Here is a 20,299-nt window from a genome sequence, read left to right as displayed (position 1 = left end):
TTTTTACCCGTTATTTTCGGGTGTCTGCTCGAAAGATTTCGGGCAGGATTCACGACCTGGATTTCGACCTGGTTCCTGGTCTTTCACTAGCCTTCTTTATTTAGCTTTAATTTAGGGTATTGTATTTTCCAAATCCTAATTGGATTTGGGCCTGGCCTTTTTTGTTGGGCCTTATTAAAATTTTATGAGCCTCTATTATTGGGCTTTTCAAATCTCATTGGGCCTCTTTTATTGGGCCTTTTCAAATCTTATTGGGCCTCTTTTATTGGGCTTTATCAAATATTGTTGGGCCTCTTTATTGGGCTTTGTCAAATATTACTGGGCCTTCTCATTGGGCTTTATCAAATATTGATGGGCTTAACACACCCTGTTTAGAATGCCCTAGAATTCCTAGGTATATTCTGGAATGTTCTTTTTTCTGGGCCTCTTCTTATGGGCCTTTGTTCTTAATGGGCTTTTCGTCCCTTCAACTTCTTTTTCCTCCTATATAAAGGAATGAGGAAAGGCTATTACTCCTCACTTTCTTATTTCTTAGTTTTCTTCTTTATCCTCCTGCTAAGATTCTCAGAGCAATAACAGCAAGTCGGAGCTCAAAGCCTTTTTCAGGAGTGCTTCTTTAGGTAAGATTCCTCCCTTTGCTTTTCGTTTCTATTTTTCCATTGTGTGCCATTTTAAGATAGCCTATTTACGTGCCTCATACTTTTTTCAGATGGCTGACAAAAGAATGACTCGTTTGGCCAAAATGAACGTGGCTAGAAAGTCCAATGATTTTCCTATTCGATCGAGGTATACTTCCTTAATCGACATGATCAACACTCGAGGGGATAAGTATCCGTCTGATGCGCATCTGGATGCGCACGATCATATCAGTGCTTTACGGGATCCCAAGGAGCTGGAAAAGTTGAGTAGCTGCTTCAAAATCAAGGAGCCTTTTAAGCTGGTTCTTGCGGGTCCGGCCGACAGGGCCTGTCAGTGGAAGAAGGATGCGCTATGCGTCTATAGGGATACTCTGAGGGCAGGTATTAGACTCCCTTTTCATCCATTCATTCTTTTGCTACTGGCTGATGTGGGCATCAGCCCTTGCCAACTTCCCCCTAATTCCTGGAGGTTGATTCTGTGCTATCTGTCGCAATGCGCCAAGCACAACGTCCCCACATCTGTTGCTGTCTTCAGAAAGATTTTTCAGTTCAAAAATAGCCCTGATAAAAGTCCGGGTTGGGTTTCTATCAACCAGCGCCCCACTATCCCCCATATCGTGAATGGGAAGTCCATCCCTGACAACAACTTGGGGTGGAAGAAAGATTTTTTGTTTGTTATTTGGGAAGGTGGAGATTGGGGCTCCCTGTTTCGATCATCCTTTGGGCTGGCCGTAGACGGGAGCCCGAATGACATAACTTTGTCTGAGGAGGAGGCTAGAGGTTTCAACCTCCTTACGCAAGACAACGGCACTTCCCATTGTTGGGACCTTATCCGGGAGACCGTCCTGGTAGAACACGGCCTTTCGCCCGTTAATAAGAAAAGTAAGTTCCCTTTCTTATCTCCTTTATTTCCTGCACTTTTATTTCATTGATTTTCAACTGACTTTGTTTGTTGCAGTGGATGAGAAGATTGAGGAGGCTACCAAGCCGAAGGACCTGGAGACAACCAGGATGAAGAGGGCCGGGAAGATCTTTAAGGACCCTCGACTGGGTGACCGCTTCCCGGAGTTCCTTCTTCAGGCAACGGAGCCAGATGAGGAAGGCCCCAGCCAAGTTCTGCGCACCAAGCAGAGGCCAGGTGCCTATTTTCAACCTGCTTGGGGGATCCGGGGCAAGGACTCAATTGTGGGCAGCACGGCCCTGTCCAAGGAATGGTCTAAGCATTCCATTTCCCCGGTGGATTATCAAGATTTTGTCCTTCAACAGGACTTGGAGGGGAATGAGCTGTTTGGAGCCCAAGCTCTGGCGACGGTACGTACTTTACTTATGCTTTTTACAATTCTCTTTTCTTTCTTTTCTAAACTTTTGCTGTTTTCTCTTGCAGGCTAACGCCCATTTTCAAGGGGCAATTCACCAAGCCAAGGCTTGGAAGGTTGGCCTGGAAGATGCCAACAAGAAGTTGGAGGAGGCCAATCAAAAAATTGAGGCCCTTGAAGCTCAATTGGCCTCTTCCACTTCTGACCTGGAGACGGCCCGGGCTGAAAATGTCATCTTGAAGGCGCAGAAGGAAAAAGCCTTTGATGGCTGGATGGACACTCAAGAATTCAAAGACTTGATGGTGGAGCATGACGCCCTTCTTCATCCTGTTAGCTATAAGGAAGGCTGGGACGCTGCTGTGGAGGCCATCCAGGATGAGTTTCCTGAGGTCCTTGAGCAGTCGCCCTTTCCTTGCCCAGTGCGGGTTCCAGAGCTAGGAGGTGTTACTGAAAAGCTTGCTGGCATGATCAAGGATGGAGAGGAGGAAGATTCCTCCAAGGAGGAATTCGAGCCTGTCGCTAAGAAGGCCAGGGTGGAAGAATCTCCCAAAGCAGCGCCTCAACAGCCATCATCTCCTGCTGAGGGAACTTCTACAGGGACTTCGGAGGGGACGACCCAGACGTCCGAAGAAACGACTGAAACTTCCGAAGAGACTTCGGATAGTGGTTCTGAGGAATCTCAGCCTTCCAAGGCCTAGCTTTTTATATATCTTCTTTTTGAACTTTATTTATATCAGAACTTGTTACCCTTCGGGGTTATGTTTTATACGTTGCTTTTCTTGCCTTTTTCTGTTTTAGCTTTACAATCTTAATATGCATTTGAACCTTAAACATCCTTGGATTGAAATAATTTCAAGCTCTTTAATATGAAGTCTGGTTTTTCAAAACCTTACATAGCATGGGTTCGACCCTAATCAATAATAACTAAACATTGTAAATTCTACTAAAATTCTACGCAAGCAAAGCTTCCAGGTGCTTTTAAACCTATTTGTCACAATGACAAGTGAGAATCGTACTTAGCCTATCTTACACGTAGTAAACCTTCAGGTTTTGTGCATGCCAGGTCCTCGGGACTTCAAAACCATCCATAGTTTCCAGCTTGTAGGTTCCTCTACCCTGAACGCTCTTGACTCTGTACGGCCCTTCCCAATTTGGGGCGAGCTTTCCTTTCTGTCCAACACCAGAAGCCTCTATTTTTCTCAAAACTAGATCACCTTGTTTAAAAAACCTCTCTTTAACCCTTAAGTTGTAGTAGAATGAAGCTTTTTTCTGATATTCTACTATCTTTGCATGTGCTTTATCTCGCACTTCATCGATTAAATCCAGGGCTAACTTCTGCCCTTCTTCATTTTCTTTTTCATCAAAAGCCTGAATCCTTGGAGAGGAATGTGATATCTCCACGGGAACTACTGCTTCTGCCCCATATGCCAACATGAAAGGAGTTGCATCTGTCGTGACTCTACAGGTAGTTCTATAGGCCCATAATATGGGAAGTATCTCATCCACCCAATTATTTCTTGACTTTTCGATCCTCTTCTTTAGTCCATCCAGGATTATCCGATTTGCTACCTCCGCTTGCCCATTGGCTTGCGGGTGAGCCACAGAGGTGAACCGTAACTCAATTTCATTTTCTTCGCAATACTTCTTGAATTCCTCGTTGTTGAATTGTGTTCCATTGTCAGTGACGAGGATACGGGGAATTCCATATCGGCACATAATGTTTTCCCACAGGAATTGTGCAACCTGCTTAGTTGTGATTTTGGCCAAAGGTTTGGCTTCGATCCACTTGGTGAAATAATCAATGGCTACAATCAGAAACTTCCTTTGTGCTGTGGCCATAGGAAAAGGCCCTAGAATATCCATCCCCCACATAGCAAAGGGAATATGTGAGTTGATAGAGGTCAGCATCTCGGGGGGTTGTCTGGCGACTGGTGCATGCTTCTGACAGCGATCACACTTCTTTACATATTCTTTGGCATCAGCCATCATTTCTGGCCAATAGAAGCCTAAACGGGTTATCTTATGAGCCAAGGCCCTGCCCCCCAAGTGTTGCCCACAAATACCTTCATGCACTTCCTCAAGAGCTAAGCGTGCCTCATCGGGCCTGAGACACCTCAAGTAAGGAACCACGAAAGATCTTTTATATAGAATCCCATCTATCAAAGAGTACCTTAGTGCTCGAACAGTTAACTTCCGTGCCTCAACTGCATCGCTTGGCAACCAACCGGTCTGAATGTGAGCCTTGATGGGATCAATCCATGACGTCCCCAAGCCTACGGGAGCCACAAGCTTAACATCTATGCTTCGTGTCTTCAAAACACGGAAGTACACACTTCCTGAACTTTCTTCAATCTCAGATGAAGCAAACTTTGATAGCGCATCTGCTTTAGCATTTTCTTCCCTTGGAATGTGTTCAACATGGCATTCATTAAATTGGGTCATCACAGCCCTTACTAGGCGAACATACTTAGCCATCGTATCATCCCTTGCCTCAAATTCTCCCTTTACCTGGGATATGATCAGCTTCGAGTCTCCACGGACCTTTAAGTTTTTGACTCTAAGTGTCCCAGCTAGACCAAGGCCAGCAATCAGGGCTTCATACTCTGCCTCATTGTTTGTGGTTGGGAAGTCTAGCTTCATGGCATACTCAATTAAGAATCCATCAGGGCTTTGCAAAACCAACCCTGCTCCACTGGAATTTGTTTTTGATGCTCCATCAAAATAGAGAACCCAATATTCTTTCTCCTTGTCCCCATTGTCGACTCCCTTGTCTTGAGGTATGGTATCTTCCTGCCCCCCGACTTCTTGGTTGGGTATGGTACATTCCACCACGAAGTCAGCTAGTGCCTGGGCTTTTATGGCCGTACGTGGCTTATACTTGAGATCGAACTCTCCCAACTCTATTGCCCACTTAATCAGTCTCCCACTTGCCTTGGGACTGTGAATGATATTTCTCAGTGGCTGATTTGTTAGCACTTCAATTTGGTGAGCTTGAAAATAAGGACGCAGCTTTCTTGAAGCCATTACCAAGGCTAAAGCGAATTTCTCAATGGCTGAATAATTCAACTCAGCACCATGCAAAATTTTGCTGACATAGTATACGGGTTTCTGGACTTTCAGTTCCTCCTTAACCAACACGGCGCTCAAGGCGCTCTCTGAAACAGCCAAGTACAAGAATAAAACTTCATTCAGAACTGGCTTGGCCAACAACGGGGCCTGGCCCATATACTTCTTTAACTCTTCAAATGCCTTCTGATTTTCCTCACTCCACACAAAGTCTTTGATGTTCTTCAGTGACTTGAAAAATGACAAGCACTTGTCTCCTGACTTGGAGATGAATCGTCCTAACGCAGCAACCCTTCCTGTGAGCTTCTGAACATCCTTGACAGTTTTGGGGGGTTCCATGTCCAGGATTGCCTTTATTTTATCGGGATTTGCCTCAATTCCCCTCTTTGAGACCATCAATCCCAAGAATTTTCCAGATCCTACTCCAAAAGCACACTTCGTCGGATTCAACATCATCTTGTGGTACCTCAGGACCTCAAACGCTTCCCTTAAATGGGCTATATGATCAGTCTTTATTAGACTCTTGACTAACATGTCATCAACATAGACTTCCATAGTCTTACCAATAAGATCCTTAAAAATTCTATTCAGCAACCTTTGATAGGTGGCTCCTGCATTCTTGAGACCAAACGCCATAACAAGATAACAATAGACACCAAAGTCAGTGATAAATGATACCTTTGGAATATCATCCTTATGCATTTTGATCTGGTTGTATCCGCTAAACCCATCCATGAAACTCAGCATCTCATGTCCAGCGGTGGCATCAATCAAAGTATCAATTCTAGGCAGCGGAAAACAGTCTTTGGGGCATGCATCATTCAGATCGGTGAAGTCTATACACATCCTCCACTTTCCATTAGCCTTCTTCACCATTACAGGGTTTGCTAACCACTCCGGAAATTGAATCTCCTCAATGAAACCAGCCTCTAAGAGCTTTTCCACTTCCTGCTTTATAGCCTCTTGTCTTTCCGGGGCAAAATTTCTTTTCTTTTGTTTCACTGTCTTCCGGCTTGGATCTACGTTTAGCTTGTGAGTAATTAACTCCGGGTCTATGCCTGGCATATCAGCTGCTGACCATGCAAACACATCACTATTTTCTTGTAAAAATTTCACTAACTTCCCTCTAAGGGGCTCCTCTAATGTGGCTCCAATGAAAGTCGTCCTCTCAGGATTCTCGGGGTCTAAAGGAACCGAGACCAATTCTTCTGCTGGCCTTCCTCTATTCTCATCATTTTCTCGAACATCCATATCTTCAATAGGAAGAACCTGCCCCCCGACTCCATCTGCCCTCAAAGAGGCCACATAACAGCTTCTAGCCATTTTTTGATCTCCTCTTTCTTCTCCAATCCCGTTTCGGGTGGGAAACTTCATGACTGAATGGTAGGAAGAGGGGACTGCCTTGAAGGCATGTATCCCTGTTCTCCCCATGATAGCATTATAAGTTGAACTAGCCTTTACCACCACGAAATCCAGCATCTGCGTTGCTTGCCTTGGCTCCGTACCTATGGTGGTCGGCAATTTGATTATCCCTTCCACAGGACATTCTACTCCAGCAAATCCATATATCGGCATGTCGGTTGGTGTTAACTGGGAGTCGTTATACCCCATCCTTAGAAAGGTGTCGTGGAGCAAGATATCCACAGAAGCACCATTATCCACAAGGACCCTCTTAACCGGGCTATTTCCTATTATTGGTGTTATGACCAGCGGGTCGTCATGGGGAAACTTCACACCCTCTAGGTCGGAATCATCAAAAGCCAATGTTACTTCTGTCCTGGCCCTCTTCGGGGCTTCTCCAACAATATGCATAACCTCTCTAGTATATGCCTTTCTGGAATTTTTGGACAATCCAGCAGCAGTTGGACCTCCAAAGATCGTGTTTATCACAGGCCCTCGAGGTCTCGGCCCTCCATAAATGGTGTTTATAACTGGTCCTCTAGGCTGGGGGTTTCGCCCCTGATCGTCTTGGTCCCTCCTACGATCTTCAAAGTTCTTCCTTCCATTATTATTTCTGTCCCCTCCATCTCCAGTATACTTGTTCAATCTTCCTTTTCGAATCAAAAACTCAATTTCATCTTTCAATTGCCTACATTCATCGGTGTCATGGCCAACATCTTTGTGAAACCTGCAATACTTGCCCTTATCTAGCTTGGCGGGATCAGCCTTCAAGGGCTTAGGCCAGCGAATATCTCTGTCTTTCTCAATCTCCATCAAAATCTGACTTCTGGGAGCATTCAGCTTAGCGTATTCAGTGAACTTTTGCCCAGGTCCTCCCTTCTTGGGGGTTGAATCAGGGTTTTATTCGGTTCTAGGATATTTGTCCTTAGCAATATACTCCAAATCAGTTTTTCGTTTCTTGCCTCCAGTGGGCTCATTACTTACTACGGTCTTCCTCATACTTTCTTCAACCTTGATATACTTCCCTGCCCTCTCTTGGAGCTGCAACATGCTCTCAGGGGGTCGTTTGGCCAAAGACATCTTGAAAAACTCATCCCTAGTTCCTTGTTGCAGTGCTATCATGGCTACCTTATCATCAAGGTCTGGGACTTTTAAAGCCTCCTTTGTAAAACGATTCAGGTAATCTCTTAAGGATTCCTTAGCTCCCTGCACAAGACTCATAAGAGATGCTGAACTTTTCTCATGGACCCTTCCACTGATAAATTGCTTAATAAAAGCCTGACTTAATTCTCTGAATGATCCAATAAAATTTGGGGGTAGGCGACTGTACCATCTTTGAGCCATACCCGACAGGGTTTGAGGGAAGGCCCGACATTTTATAGCATCATTCACGGGTTGCAGCAGCAGTGCATTAGAGAATGTCCTAACATGATTAGCGGGGTCTCCCGTGCCATCATAGGCTTTGATAGTGGGCATCTTGAATTTCCTTGAGATATGGGCATTCATTATCTCTTCTGTGAAGGGTGGAGTTGGATCATCAGGATCTCCAAGGGGAAGGAGATTGCTTGGATCAGTTCTTGGGACAGCAGCCCTTCTTCTTACCGGACCATCCAGGTCTATGATAGGAGGAGGATTTCTCCCCCTAGGAGGTATGTGGGGTCTGGTGGCTTGGTGAGCCTCCAAATCACGCCTCAGCCTTTGGATTTCAGCCTCATGAGCCCTGATCTTTTCCTGCACTTCTTGGGGATTCGCCCCTAGGGTGCTTTGGGGGCGTTGCCTTCCATCGGCCATTGGCTCTTTTCCAGGACGCCTCCTTCTCGGGGCCACTTCATCATCCGAAGATTCGGAGTCTCTCTCAGTGTATGGACCAGAAAATTCCCGATCCTCAGGGATAGGATCCAAACCTCGTATATAGGGGGGCGACCGCCCTCGTGCTTCGCTTCGCCCAGCATATCCGCTTCCTTGAATAGTCGGGGGAGTTGTCCCTTGTGGCTGAGGATGAGTTGCCCCTGTCTGGGCTTCCCCCTGAGTAGATGCATAAGTTGAATGGGGAGGAACCTCCACGGTTGATGAAATCACCTGGGTTATCTCTAATGGTGTTCCTTCCTCTAGAGCTCCAATTGTTCTCCGTGTTCTCGCCATGGTTGTTGTTGTTTCCCACAGACGGCGCCAAATGTTATGGATAAAAAACCAAGGTTATTACTTGCTGTATTTAATACTAAGATTCGGGAGCTCAAGGCCTTTAATGGCTGCTCTCGTGCTTCGTGACTCAATCTGCCTTTACGAGATGCCTACGTATCTCTGTCAATTAGAGAATCAAGCCAAAAAATGTAGTTCTGATTGGTGGGGGTGAGACCCCTTATATAGATGTTGGGAGTCCTTGAATTGGACTTGGTATAGGAGACTTGGTGGGCAAGTCTCATAATTAGAATGGACTTTGGAGTCCTAGATAGTAGGAAACTGATTCCTTATCCTTTTAGGTCCCCTTGAGGCTAATCTCCAAGGATTTATATCCTTATCGGGACTCTTTTCAACATCTGATTTGTCCCTTATTAATTAATTACGAAATTAATTAATAATCAGGGCTTTTGGGCCTTTTTTACTCCATCAGGCCTGACCTGGTCCATCAGGCTTAACCTTTCTGGTCTGAGTATCATATATCTTTTTATTGGGCCTAGCAGCCCACAGTTTGTACAATTAATACAGTATTTAATTATACAATCATAATTTATTTATCCCTATCAGAGTTTTATGTGTGATGTTGTAACTAAAGTTTTCTCTGGAAAAATCAGTAATTTTGATTCTGTGAACATTTCCATGCTTAACATGTTATACATGCTAGTTACAAACAAATTTTACAATTTCAGTGACCTTGTCATATATGAGTTAGGTTTTAAACTAGGTTAGTTAGCCAAAACGGGAAATAACATATATTATGCTAGATTTTTTATGCTATTGGCTAACCATCTTTGTCAAGAAATTGCACTTGAGAACCCAAACAACAAATTAGCTTGTTGGGTTCAAGAGAGAAGAATCATTGCAGATTTGAACAGAGCCAACCACCATAGGTATGTGCCAATGTTCTATTTCCCTGTAATGATGACACCTCAGGCAAGTGAGGTAAGTTCATCCATACCTGTTAGGACGAAAACACGCGCTAATATTCACGCAAGTATACGCGTTCGCAAGTAATATAGAATATTTTCTAGTTCGTTCCCTCAGAGACTCAGACTAAATTATTGTCTAATTAAACTCACTCACCAATGTATGATTACTTCTCAATGTTAAGATAATAACACTTAAAATTGTTGATTAAATATTAACTATAATTAACTACTTAATTAACCACTTAACTAACACTTCAATTTATCAATAATAAAACACTCATGAGATCACAACTTCATTATTACTTCCTTCTATAGCCATTGTTATTACCTTTAGCATGTGACAATGATGATATTAATCGAATAACACGAAACTGATAAAAGCCAACTTTCATTGTACTAATACCATTCTACCAAACATCCACAATTAAGATAGAAGTCGAATAGTCATCAATTATGTTGAGTTCCTATATGTCTACAGAAATTGACAACACAACGATTTAAGCACAAGTTATTCCTTTTTTGATTACATAGGGCAAATAAAACTGTTAGAGATACCCACTAATCATGCACAACGTACATGAACCTATGCTAGCATGGCAAGTTCTAAATCTCAAGATCCACCGTCGCTTCACAAGAGATTAACACCCTATCTTATATGTTCACGACGCATATAAGACGAATACGCACAACCAATACTAGATATCATGCAATCATCACACACTAAAGTATTAAACAATTAACGAAAGAATTCCATAATAAATCCGTTGCAACCCCATGATCACGATTAGCCCATAATAGAACTTATCGCCATCATGGGTTCATATGAAATCATGATAAACAAACACAAGAAAATAATAACTAAACTAATTATATTAAAATAGAGTACGTCACAAGAGTAAATAAGTCAAAGCAAGAAAACTAGCATCCAACGTTACAACGAAACAAGAATCACAAGAAAATATGTTTCCTCTTCGTTGCGGTGTGCTAAATCGGTCTTCTTCCTTATCTCCTTCGCTTCTTGCGTAAAACACAATCTTCTTCTTCTCCAAATCCTCCCTGTGAAAATGTCTCAAATCTACTTATATAATAGTCCCATAAAACTCAGATTACATAGAAGTTGGAAGCCAAACAGAAGTAGAAGTCTAAAATAATTCAACAAAACTCCCGACCCTGCGCGGCCGCTCAGCATAGCTGCGCGGGCGTGCAGGCCTCTACTGGAAAAAATCCAAGTTTGCTCCATTTCTTCGCCGTAATCTGCCCGTTCCTTTCCTCTCGCAATGGTGAACACATGCCAAGGCTTATTCTTGATGATTCCTCCCCCGAAATGCAACTAATACCCTGAAATGCATAAACACTAGAAAAACGCATCAAATACACAAAATACTTGATTTCAAGACACCAATTTAAGCCATTTTAAGACGTTCTAAGTGGTATAAAATGCCACTTATCACACCCCCAAACTTAAATCGATGCTTGCCCTCAAGCGTCACAGACTCAAAAACAAATAAAAATATGCATGAATGCAATCTATATGAAAATACAGCGATCCCCCTTACTACAATTAATCAACCAAATTGCCACATCTCAACGAATGCAGTTAGACAACTAAAGATCAATAAACTCATGCAAACGGACATACAGCCAGAAACGTGGTGTGTGCAAATGCTTAACAGATATGCTTCGGAACTAGACCAGTTACTATGACTAGACTATCCTTAAGGCAATCCTACGATTATACAAAGAATAAAAATTCCAGGCACAAAGTGATATACAACACTACAAGAACTCTGGAGCTTACTACGGAATCGTGCTTTTTATTTACAACTCAAATGCTTATTTGACCGTGCAATGAGTGAGGTCCACAAAAGACTTATACAATGATATCCATGTAACGAGCGTTAGGTTAGCGGATCCCAGACTCTAAAAGCCTTAGGTCGCTAGGCACAAAGTCCCCTAAGAACTTAATAACTCGAATACCAAAGAGCCCACTCTTGATCAATTATGCCAATTTTTTTTTTTTTTTTAATTTCTGAGCAAGTGCGTTTCGCTCCATCTTGCTCAACCCTAGACTACTCGCAACATACGCGAGCCGGCTACTAGCCATTTGACGCCTAGCCACAACTAGCAACAACTTCCATATTTTTTTCTCCAAAATTTTTCTTTTTCATGTCTTTATCACTAAGAACCTATAATCGAATTCTAAGCATAATAAGTAGATTGACCTTGAAAACAACCAAATCATAACACAATCTAGCCCTTTCGCATTCTCTAAGACTTAGTGGACTTACAATTGTTTCTAGCATGCATATCAACCTACACAACTTAATATCACTTTAATGCTATCACTACACTCACATCAATATCACAATTCAGTCGATAAATCATTGCAAAAGGGATCATGGTAAATGCATGAGCTACATGACATTCATAAAAAAAACTATATGGCATAAATTATGCAACTATATAAACTAAACTATCATGAATATGCAACTAAATGACACACACACAATATTCCTTAACTACCACCCCCAAACTAAAAATCTTCACTGTCCTCAGTGAAAGTAGTAGAAAGGAACACAGGGTATACCTACTCGGAGTCATCATCATCATCACCCTCAGTGGGTGGAGTATCAGGCGGCGGGTATGCAGAGTCCTCACCAAAAACTGGCCACTGGATATCAGCTCCAAGGCCTCGAAAAGCAGTCCTTAACGCAAGGGTGAGTTCCTGAGCAAACCTGCTCTGTGTCTCATACATGGCATCCATCCGCCGTGAAAGCCTCCTATACTGGGCATCAACCATCCCAGCACCCTCCTGAGCTCTCGAAGAACCAGCCTCATCACGCCCTGGCCTAGCCATAGTAGCACCTCGTGCTGGACGCCCTCCTGGAAGACGATAACCCAGCCCATGCTCCTCAGGCTCACCACCGGTCCACTCCTGCATCCCATTCAGAGTGCCAGAATCAATCGGAGCGGCTGGCAACTGCAACTGCTCATGAGCCGGCCAGTTCACTCCCACTGCTTGGCATAGCTTCGTAACCGTAGATGCATAAGGGATGTTCATATGCTTTGCTCCCCTCAAAAACTTCAGAATTCCTTGGTAGATAAACTCACCAAGGTCCACATAGTACTCCTCATTCAGAATTCCCCACAATAGCTGTGCTCTCTCAACTGTGACCTCGTGTGCATGCGAAGAAGGCAAAATATTAGCACAAATAAATGCATTCCATGCACGGGCATACCTGTTCATGGCGATCGCCGGAAAGTGACGATACTCATTATTGCCTGTACTGCGGGTCCAAACTGTGCCCGGTCGACAGAGAGTCGCACAAATCAAATCCAAGTCAAAATCCTCAGCAGTCTTTTCATTCCAGTTCTCCTCCTCGGGCTTCCTCTCTCGCTGTCCAATCACACGGCGAATCGCCGCAGGATGATAATCAACCGTCAGCCCACGGACCACAGAAAACCCATTCTTTTCAGCCTTCGCGTTCGCGTAGAACTCGCGAACAACGCTCATCGGTACTGCTTCGGGTGACTCACAAAAATCTATCCACCCCTTCTCTGCAATCATGGGCAATAACTCACCATCCCTCCCCGATGGTAAAAACCCCCTCTCCTTCAGAATCGGCTTACCCAACAGCCTAGTGTACTCCTCCTCCGCGGCTCTGTCAGTTAACCGAGGCCTTGCAGCAGTACCCCTCGATGAATCAGCAGTAGAAACTGTGCTGCTGCTGTCAATAGTGCGTGCTCTCTTGGGTGCCATTGATTCGTGAATAAAAGCGTGTAAGAACTGATATTTGATGTTTGTGAGAGGGTTTAAGTGTAGGAAGTTTTGTGGGAGATATGTAGGATAGGTGTATGTATATATAGGGTGTGGATTAGATTAGGGTTTGGGAATTAAGGGATAAAATGATGGGGTAGTGGGAACAAATCGTGGGTTTATGGGCTAAAACTGTTTTTGTGTTTGTTTTTGTTTGGTTTTTTTTTTTTTTCTGAACTGGAAAAAAAATTTCTGGTCCTCGACCCCTGCGCGGCCGCTCAGCATAGCTGCGCGGGCACTCAGCTGAGCGGCCGCGCAGGGGGTCACTGGAAAAATTATTTTTCAGCCCCTGTTTTATGATTTTTTTTTTGTTTTTGGATAGGTTATTAACTTCTAAGGGTTTCTGTAACAATAATTCATGGGTTGCCTCCCACGCAGCGCTTCTTTTTCGTCATTAGCTTGACGTTTCGTACCCTGCTCAAGTAGTCAACAAAATGGCACTAACCACTTCTCGGTTTGCCATGTCCCCATAGTAGTGCTTCAACCGCTGACCGTTAACCTTGAATGCTTGGTCCGGATCATTCTCAAAAATTTCCACCGCTCTATGTGGAAACACAGTTTTGACAATAAAAGGTCCAGACCACCTTGATTTCAACTTCCCAGGAAAAAGTCGGAGCCGAGAGTTGAATAAGAGAACTTGTTGCCCTGGCACAAATAACTTTGGATGTAGCTTCCTATCGTGCCACCTCTTCACCTTTTCCTTATACATTTTGTTATTTTCGTATGCTTGAAGTCGAAATTCATCCAGTTTATTAAGCTGAAGCATTCTTTTCTTACCAGCTGCATCTAAATCCAGGTTCAACTTCTTCAATGCCCAGTAGGCCTTATGCTCAAGCTCCGCAGGTAGATGACATCCCTTACCGTCAACTGGAACGGTGACATCCCAAGTGGAGTTTTGTATGCTGTTCTATAAGCCCAAACAGCTTCATCGAGCTTTAAAGACCAATCCTTCCTTGACGGACAAACAACCTTCTCTAGAATGCGCTTTATCTCTCCGTTAGACACTTCCGCTTGACCATTTGTTTGCGGATGATAGGCAGTAGCTACTCGATGATTCACATTATAACGCTGCATCATAGAAGTGAACTTACGGTTGCAAAAATGCGATCCTTCATCACTTATGATTACCCGAGGTGTTCCAAACCTTGTGAAAATTTGCTTATGAAGAAAATTTAGTACTGCCTTTGCATCATTTGTCGGTAAAGCTTTAACTTCGACCCATTTTGAGACATAATCGACTGCCAGCAAGATGTACTGATTATTGCAAGACGAGATAAAAGGCCCCATGAAATCGATTCCCCATACATCAAAGACCTCGACTTCAAGCATCACATTTAATGGCATTTCATCATTCCTTGACAAATTTCCCACTCTTTGGCAACGATCACACCTTAAAACAAACTGATGAGCATCCTTGAACAAAGTAGGCCAGAAAAAACCTGCTTGCAGAATACGAGCTGCCGTCTTCTCACCTCCATAGTGTCCCCCATAAACCGTGGAATGGCAGTCTCGTAATATCCCCTCCGTCTCACAGAACGGGATACATCTCCTGATGATCTGGTCAGCTCCCTGTCTAAACAAATATGGTTCATCCCACATATACCACTTCACCTCATGCAGAAACTTCTTCTTTTGAGCGGATGTCAAATTAGGAGGCATTATATTGCTGACGAGATAGTTTACAATATCTGCAAACCATGGTTCTTCCTCCTGAATTGCAAACAACTGCTCATCCGAAAAAGATTCATTGATTAACGTCCTATCTTGTGAAGTAGAATCGGGATTCTCCAACCTAGAGAGATGGTCAGCTACTTGATTCTCAGTACCTTTTCTATCTTTGATCTCTAACTCAAATTCCTGAAGTAAAAGCACCCAACGAATGAGTCTCGGCTTCGAATCCTTCTTAGAAACCAGATAGCGAATAGCTGCATGATCAGTGAATACTGTTACTTTCGTACCAAGCAGATAAGATCGAAATTTCTCAAAGCCAAAGACTATAGCCAAAAGCTCCATCTCAGTAGTGGTGTAGTTCAATTGGGCACCATTTAAAGTCTTACTCGCATAGTAGACCACATGGAAGAGATTTTTTTTTGCGCTTTCCCAGATCTGCACCTACCGCATAATCACTCGCATCACACATCATCTCAAATGGTTCTGTCCAATCTGGTGCTGTAATGACTGGTGCCGTGATCAAACTCTCCTTGAGAGTCTCGAATGCTGTCAAACATTCATCATCAAATTTGAAAGGCACATCTTTCTCAAGCAAATTGCACAACGGCTTAGATATCTTTGAAAAGTCCTTGATGAATCGCCGATAAAAACCCGCATGACCAAGAAAACTACGGATTCCTTTCACAGAATTAGGTGGGGGAAGATTTTCAATGACTCCCACCTTGGCCTTGTCCACCTCCAGACCCTTGCTAGAGACCTTATGCCCAAGGATAATGCCTTCACGCACCATAAAATGACATTTCTCCCAATTAAGCACCAAATTAGTTTCCACGCATCTTTTGAGTACGGCGCGCAGATTATTCAAACATTCATCATATGAGTGTCCAAAGACGGAGAAGTCATCCATGAACACTTCGACGTTATTTCCAATCATGTCAGAGAATATAGCCATCATACATCGGAAGTCTTTATTATCTATGGTTGGTTTGTCTTTAAGATAAACATAACCAATGCGTTTCCTTGAGGGAAATATTCTTTATGAAAACATATTCTTGGTATGGATTACATCAAACTCTACGGTACTGGTTCGTCCGGGTGGTGGATATAGTCTGTCTAAAAGTGATTATAACCTTTTCACTCAAACGTACTCGAGCTTTCATTTATTCTTAACATGGGTGTTCCTAATTTTAATGAAGAAAATATGCGTGTTCTTCATATTTGAAATAAAAATTAAAGAAAATACATATATGACGGATATTTTGGACTATGTTTACCGTTTTTAGACATTTTGGGCAGTTAAACCCTAAAAATGAGACATTTTAGCTATTTTTTCAACATATTACCCATTCCTACAAAAAATTAAGGTAACTACTTAAAGATAATCTCCTTTTAATGTGTGTATTTTAAGTCTTTGAGCTTGTTTGTGTCTTAATTATAACTTATTTACAACTTATAAGCGACAATTATGGATTAGTGTTTGTTAACATAATTTATAAGTCCAATTTATAACTTGTAAGCTCATGAATTAAATATTAGTAATGACATATTTTTTATTTATTTTGATTTTTTGATTTTTTACGTTAGTTTCAAAATTTAAGTTTTTAAATGTTCATCTAATTTAAAATTTATAATTAAGATAATAATATTTAAAAATTATTTAATTTAGTTCATTTAAATTAAAAAAATTCATGATTTATAAGTAAAATTATTTAAACATTAATATAAGTTGTTAGTATTGATTAAATTATCACGTCACTTATTCATTTTATTTATTTTAAAATTTCTCCCCCCAAGTGCAGGAGAGCCTTGTAGCATCACTCACTTGTGTCGGCCTGCATGTAGCAAGCAGTACAATCCAAATTCTAACACCAATACAAATGCAAACAAAAGCAATAACAAAACAAAATAAGCAAGCACTGCAATCCAATGGAAATACAAATATATGCAGACAAAAATGAAATATCAAAGAACAACAATAAATTACGATACCAAAGAACCTGATCATCCTTGAATGTAATTTTAGGGTTTTTTCCTTTGGTCACCCTGGTTTTTCATGATTCACGAGAACCACCCCCACGGGCATGCCACTCCACATAAGCCACATGTCCTCAGAAACTGTTGCTCTCCTATTATTATTCTCTTTGACTTTTGTAAAGTTCTCATTATTTACTTAGCTAGATTTGTATTGCCACAAATTCAAACCGCTAGTACTGTCTCCAATTTGTAGTGCAAATTTATTCTAACCAAATATAGCTTGTGCATGCAAGTGGGAAGTAGAGTTTGATATGATAAGTAAGCCCCCAGACATGAATTTTGGCTCTCAAGTGCACGATGCATTTCGTATCATTAACCCGATAACAAAATATAGTGGGAGGACTCCAACCCGGATCACTCTGTAGCTAAACTATGATATCATTTTGAGTAACCAATGGTACTTCTAAAACCTTAATTAAGGTGTCACGTGAAGGTCGAACATAATCTTATCCTATTCAATGTGATATCTCGAGGAAATAAGATAAAGGTATGTTAATAGCTCACTGCTCATCCGTACTCCTGCAAAAGATCTCAAAATTTTGACAAATATGAAAAAGATTAATAATTGGTACTCATAAAATTGGTAATGATCTGAAAGCAGAGCCGGTGATGATGAAAATTTTATTGATAGTATCACCATAATAATAAGAATAAGAATCCACAAAATAAGACTTAAATGACATGTAAGGAAAGAAAATAAGAAAAAACACTGTATGTAGAGTGTGTCATAGGCAGAGCTAGCTGAATCATCATCTGAAATGTGTTTAGCACGCGTAAATACAATGGAAAGATCGGTTGGTTGAGTAGAACATGTAGTTTAATATAGAAAACGCTTAGTATTGTGACTAGAAGCAACAGCAACAGCTAAGATTCAAGAACGGTGGAACTAAATGAGTTAATTAGATGTGTATTGTACTGTCAAGAAATGATAAAAACATATTCACTTCATGCTTCTTCTTACCAATACATGTGTTTTCTGTTTATTTGTATCTATATATGGACGTATATTTATGTACGATTATACGTGATTTTGTTGTTAGTTTCTCGAATACTGGGAACTCAACATTGAGAAATGTGGAATTTTTTGAAGGTTTCTAGACTATGGGAATATAGCATGAAACATGTGTTGAGACATAACATCATGTCTCCACATTTTATTGGTTTCCTTATACATCATTAACATATATTATTTTGTACATCATTAGCCCAATGGATGATGTCACTTTATCCTCTTTCAAGTTTCTAAAGGAACTAGATTCATAAAATAGAGTATTAGATTTTAGATACATCCACAACCGAAAAAGTAAACATTTGACATTCCACACTTCACACGTATTATATAACGGAGATCCCGCGAGAAGAATTGTTAAGCGGTTCTGAGAAATTATAAATTGAAATATCGAAACGAATGTGATGAGCAATTGTTCAATATGTTTTAATTAAGAATACAAAACACTTTTTTCACCGTTCTGTGAATAAAAGCGGTCTATAATTGAATTACTATCTATGATCATATATAAAATTATAATTCTTCATTTAATATATAAAAGGTTACAATGAAAAAGGGAATAAGAAGAAGTACAATACACTATCCAGAAGCAAACTTATCTGCTCGTAAGAGGTTACAACGAACTCTAACCACACCAGATTTCACTGTGAAAAAAGAGGACATCAAAATGAAGTGTGAAAAAACAGACCTTTCATCAATGTCAAACAATCTGTTAAGATTCATTAAACGAGCAAACGTCATAGATATTATGTTATCATCAACCCCTGAATGTAATGACAACAGATATGTCGTCGAATCAATCTTTGTTATTGCAATCATCTCGAAATATATTTGTAAGTTGAAGTTCTTATAGTAGTTAAGTGGTGTTGTTGCCTTTTGTAACTTGGATGTTCTGTTAATTAATCCCAGAGGGAATCATCAGGTATCTCTTCCCATGCATCTATTTCCATGTTATTGCAGAAGTACATGCGCTGATCATCTAACATTAGCCCCTCATTATACCTATTCCACATTTTCGGAGAATCCAGGGGAGACTCATTGATTGCTTGGATTTGGCTAGGCGAAAGTCCTACGGTGACAGGAAGATGATAATTGGAACTCGAGCTACCTCCACATTCAGGCTGCTCGGAGGACCTCTTGAACCGCATTGCAGATTCTTGAGCAGCCAAGCGAATATCATCTGCACTTGAACTAGCTGGCCTTGGTAGAAAATCCATCAAGTCTGGGAAATTAAGGCGCGCTTCGCGTCCTCTAAAGTGCAATGCAGCTGCATCATAGGCCGCAGCTGCCATCTCAGGAGTCTCGAAACTCCCTAGCCATATTCGTGTCTTGGTGCCAGGCTCACGGATTTCAGACACCCATTTTCCCCATTTCCGCTTACGAACGCCACGATAAGCAGAGCTGGTACCGCCATTGTGGTTGTTGTGATCTCCCATAGTGTTTGGAATAAATAAATAAATAAATTGTATGAACTAGTAGTGAACAAGATGCATGTAAAAGATTCTGCAAAATAGAGTGATGTCCAGCTAGCTATATATAGATGTTTAGAACTTGTGAAATCATAAACTATTGAAGAAAAGCATGAAAGCCAAGTGTTTGCATTACAAAAAAACAGAGGCAGCTTCCAAGTAGTTTCAAACTAGATTTTTGGGGAAACAGAAGAAACCAAAACAATGTTATAATAATTATGATATTGTGCGGTGGCAGTCTAGGATATTACACGACTGGGTTTGGGGGGGGGGGGGGGTTCTATTTTCTTTTTGTCTCAGTTGCTTTCTTGTAAGATTATGTCACTAATTAAGAAGATAGATAAAATCTTAAAAAATATGTACTTGGGGGAGTAGGAGAGAGAGAGAGAGAGAGAAGTAAGGAGTTGGTAAGTAGAATATGTTTTCTGTTTAGGACGCGCTTTGGACCATGTTTGCACACTTTGATCCAAATGGGACATCCTATGTTCTTATATTGACCCCTTTTGACTTGCTTGGGTTTTCAATTTTCTGGTTGGTTACTTTTTATATAGTCCACTTCTCTGTATGTTAACTTGTTTTATATATTACTCCTTCTGTCCCTACCATTTGTTTACACTTTCCTTTTTGGATATCCCTTCCAATTATTTACATTTCAAAATTTTTCAAAAATAGTAAAATTTTTATAATTTTTAAAATAACTATATCCACTACTTCCCTCTACTATATCCACTTTATACATATAATATTAATCAGTCGTACTATTTTACTCAT

General features: G+C 41.4%; 1 protein-coding gene across 1 annotated transcript; it reads right to left on the bottom strand.

Moving 5' to 3' along the window:
* Positions 1–18,584: 18,584 nt before the first annotated feature.
* Positions 18,585–19,764, bottom strand: LOC141661462 (ethylene-responsive transcription factor ERF021-like). Its single transcript, XM_074468476.1, has one exon. The coding sequence runs from the start codon at positions 19,493–19,495 to the stop codon at positions 18,959–18,961; it is 537 nt and encodes a 178-aa protein (XP_074324577.1). The 5' UTR covers positions 19,496–19,764; the 3' UTR covers positions 18,585–18,958.
* Positions 19,765–20,299: the final 535 nt, after the last annotated feature.

Source organism: Apium graveolens, chromosome 5 (genome assembly GCF_009905375.1).
Source record: "Apium graveolens cultivar Ventura chromosome 5, ASM990537v1, whole genome shotgun sequence".
NCBI lineage: Eukaryota > Viridiplantae > Streptophyta > Magnoliopsida > Apiales > Apiaceae > Apium > Apium graveolens.
This window is presented reverse-complemented; position numbering and strand designations above follow the sequence as displayed.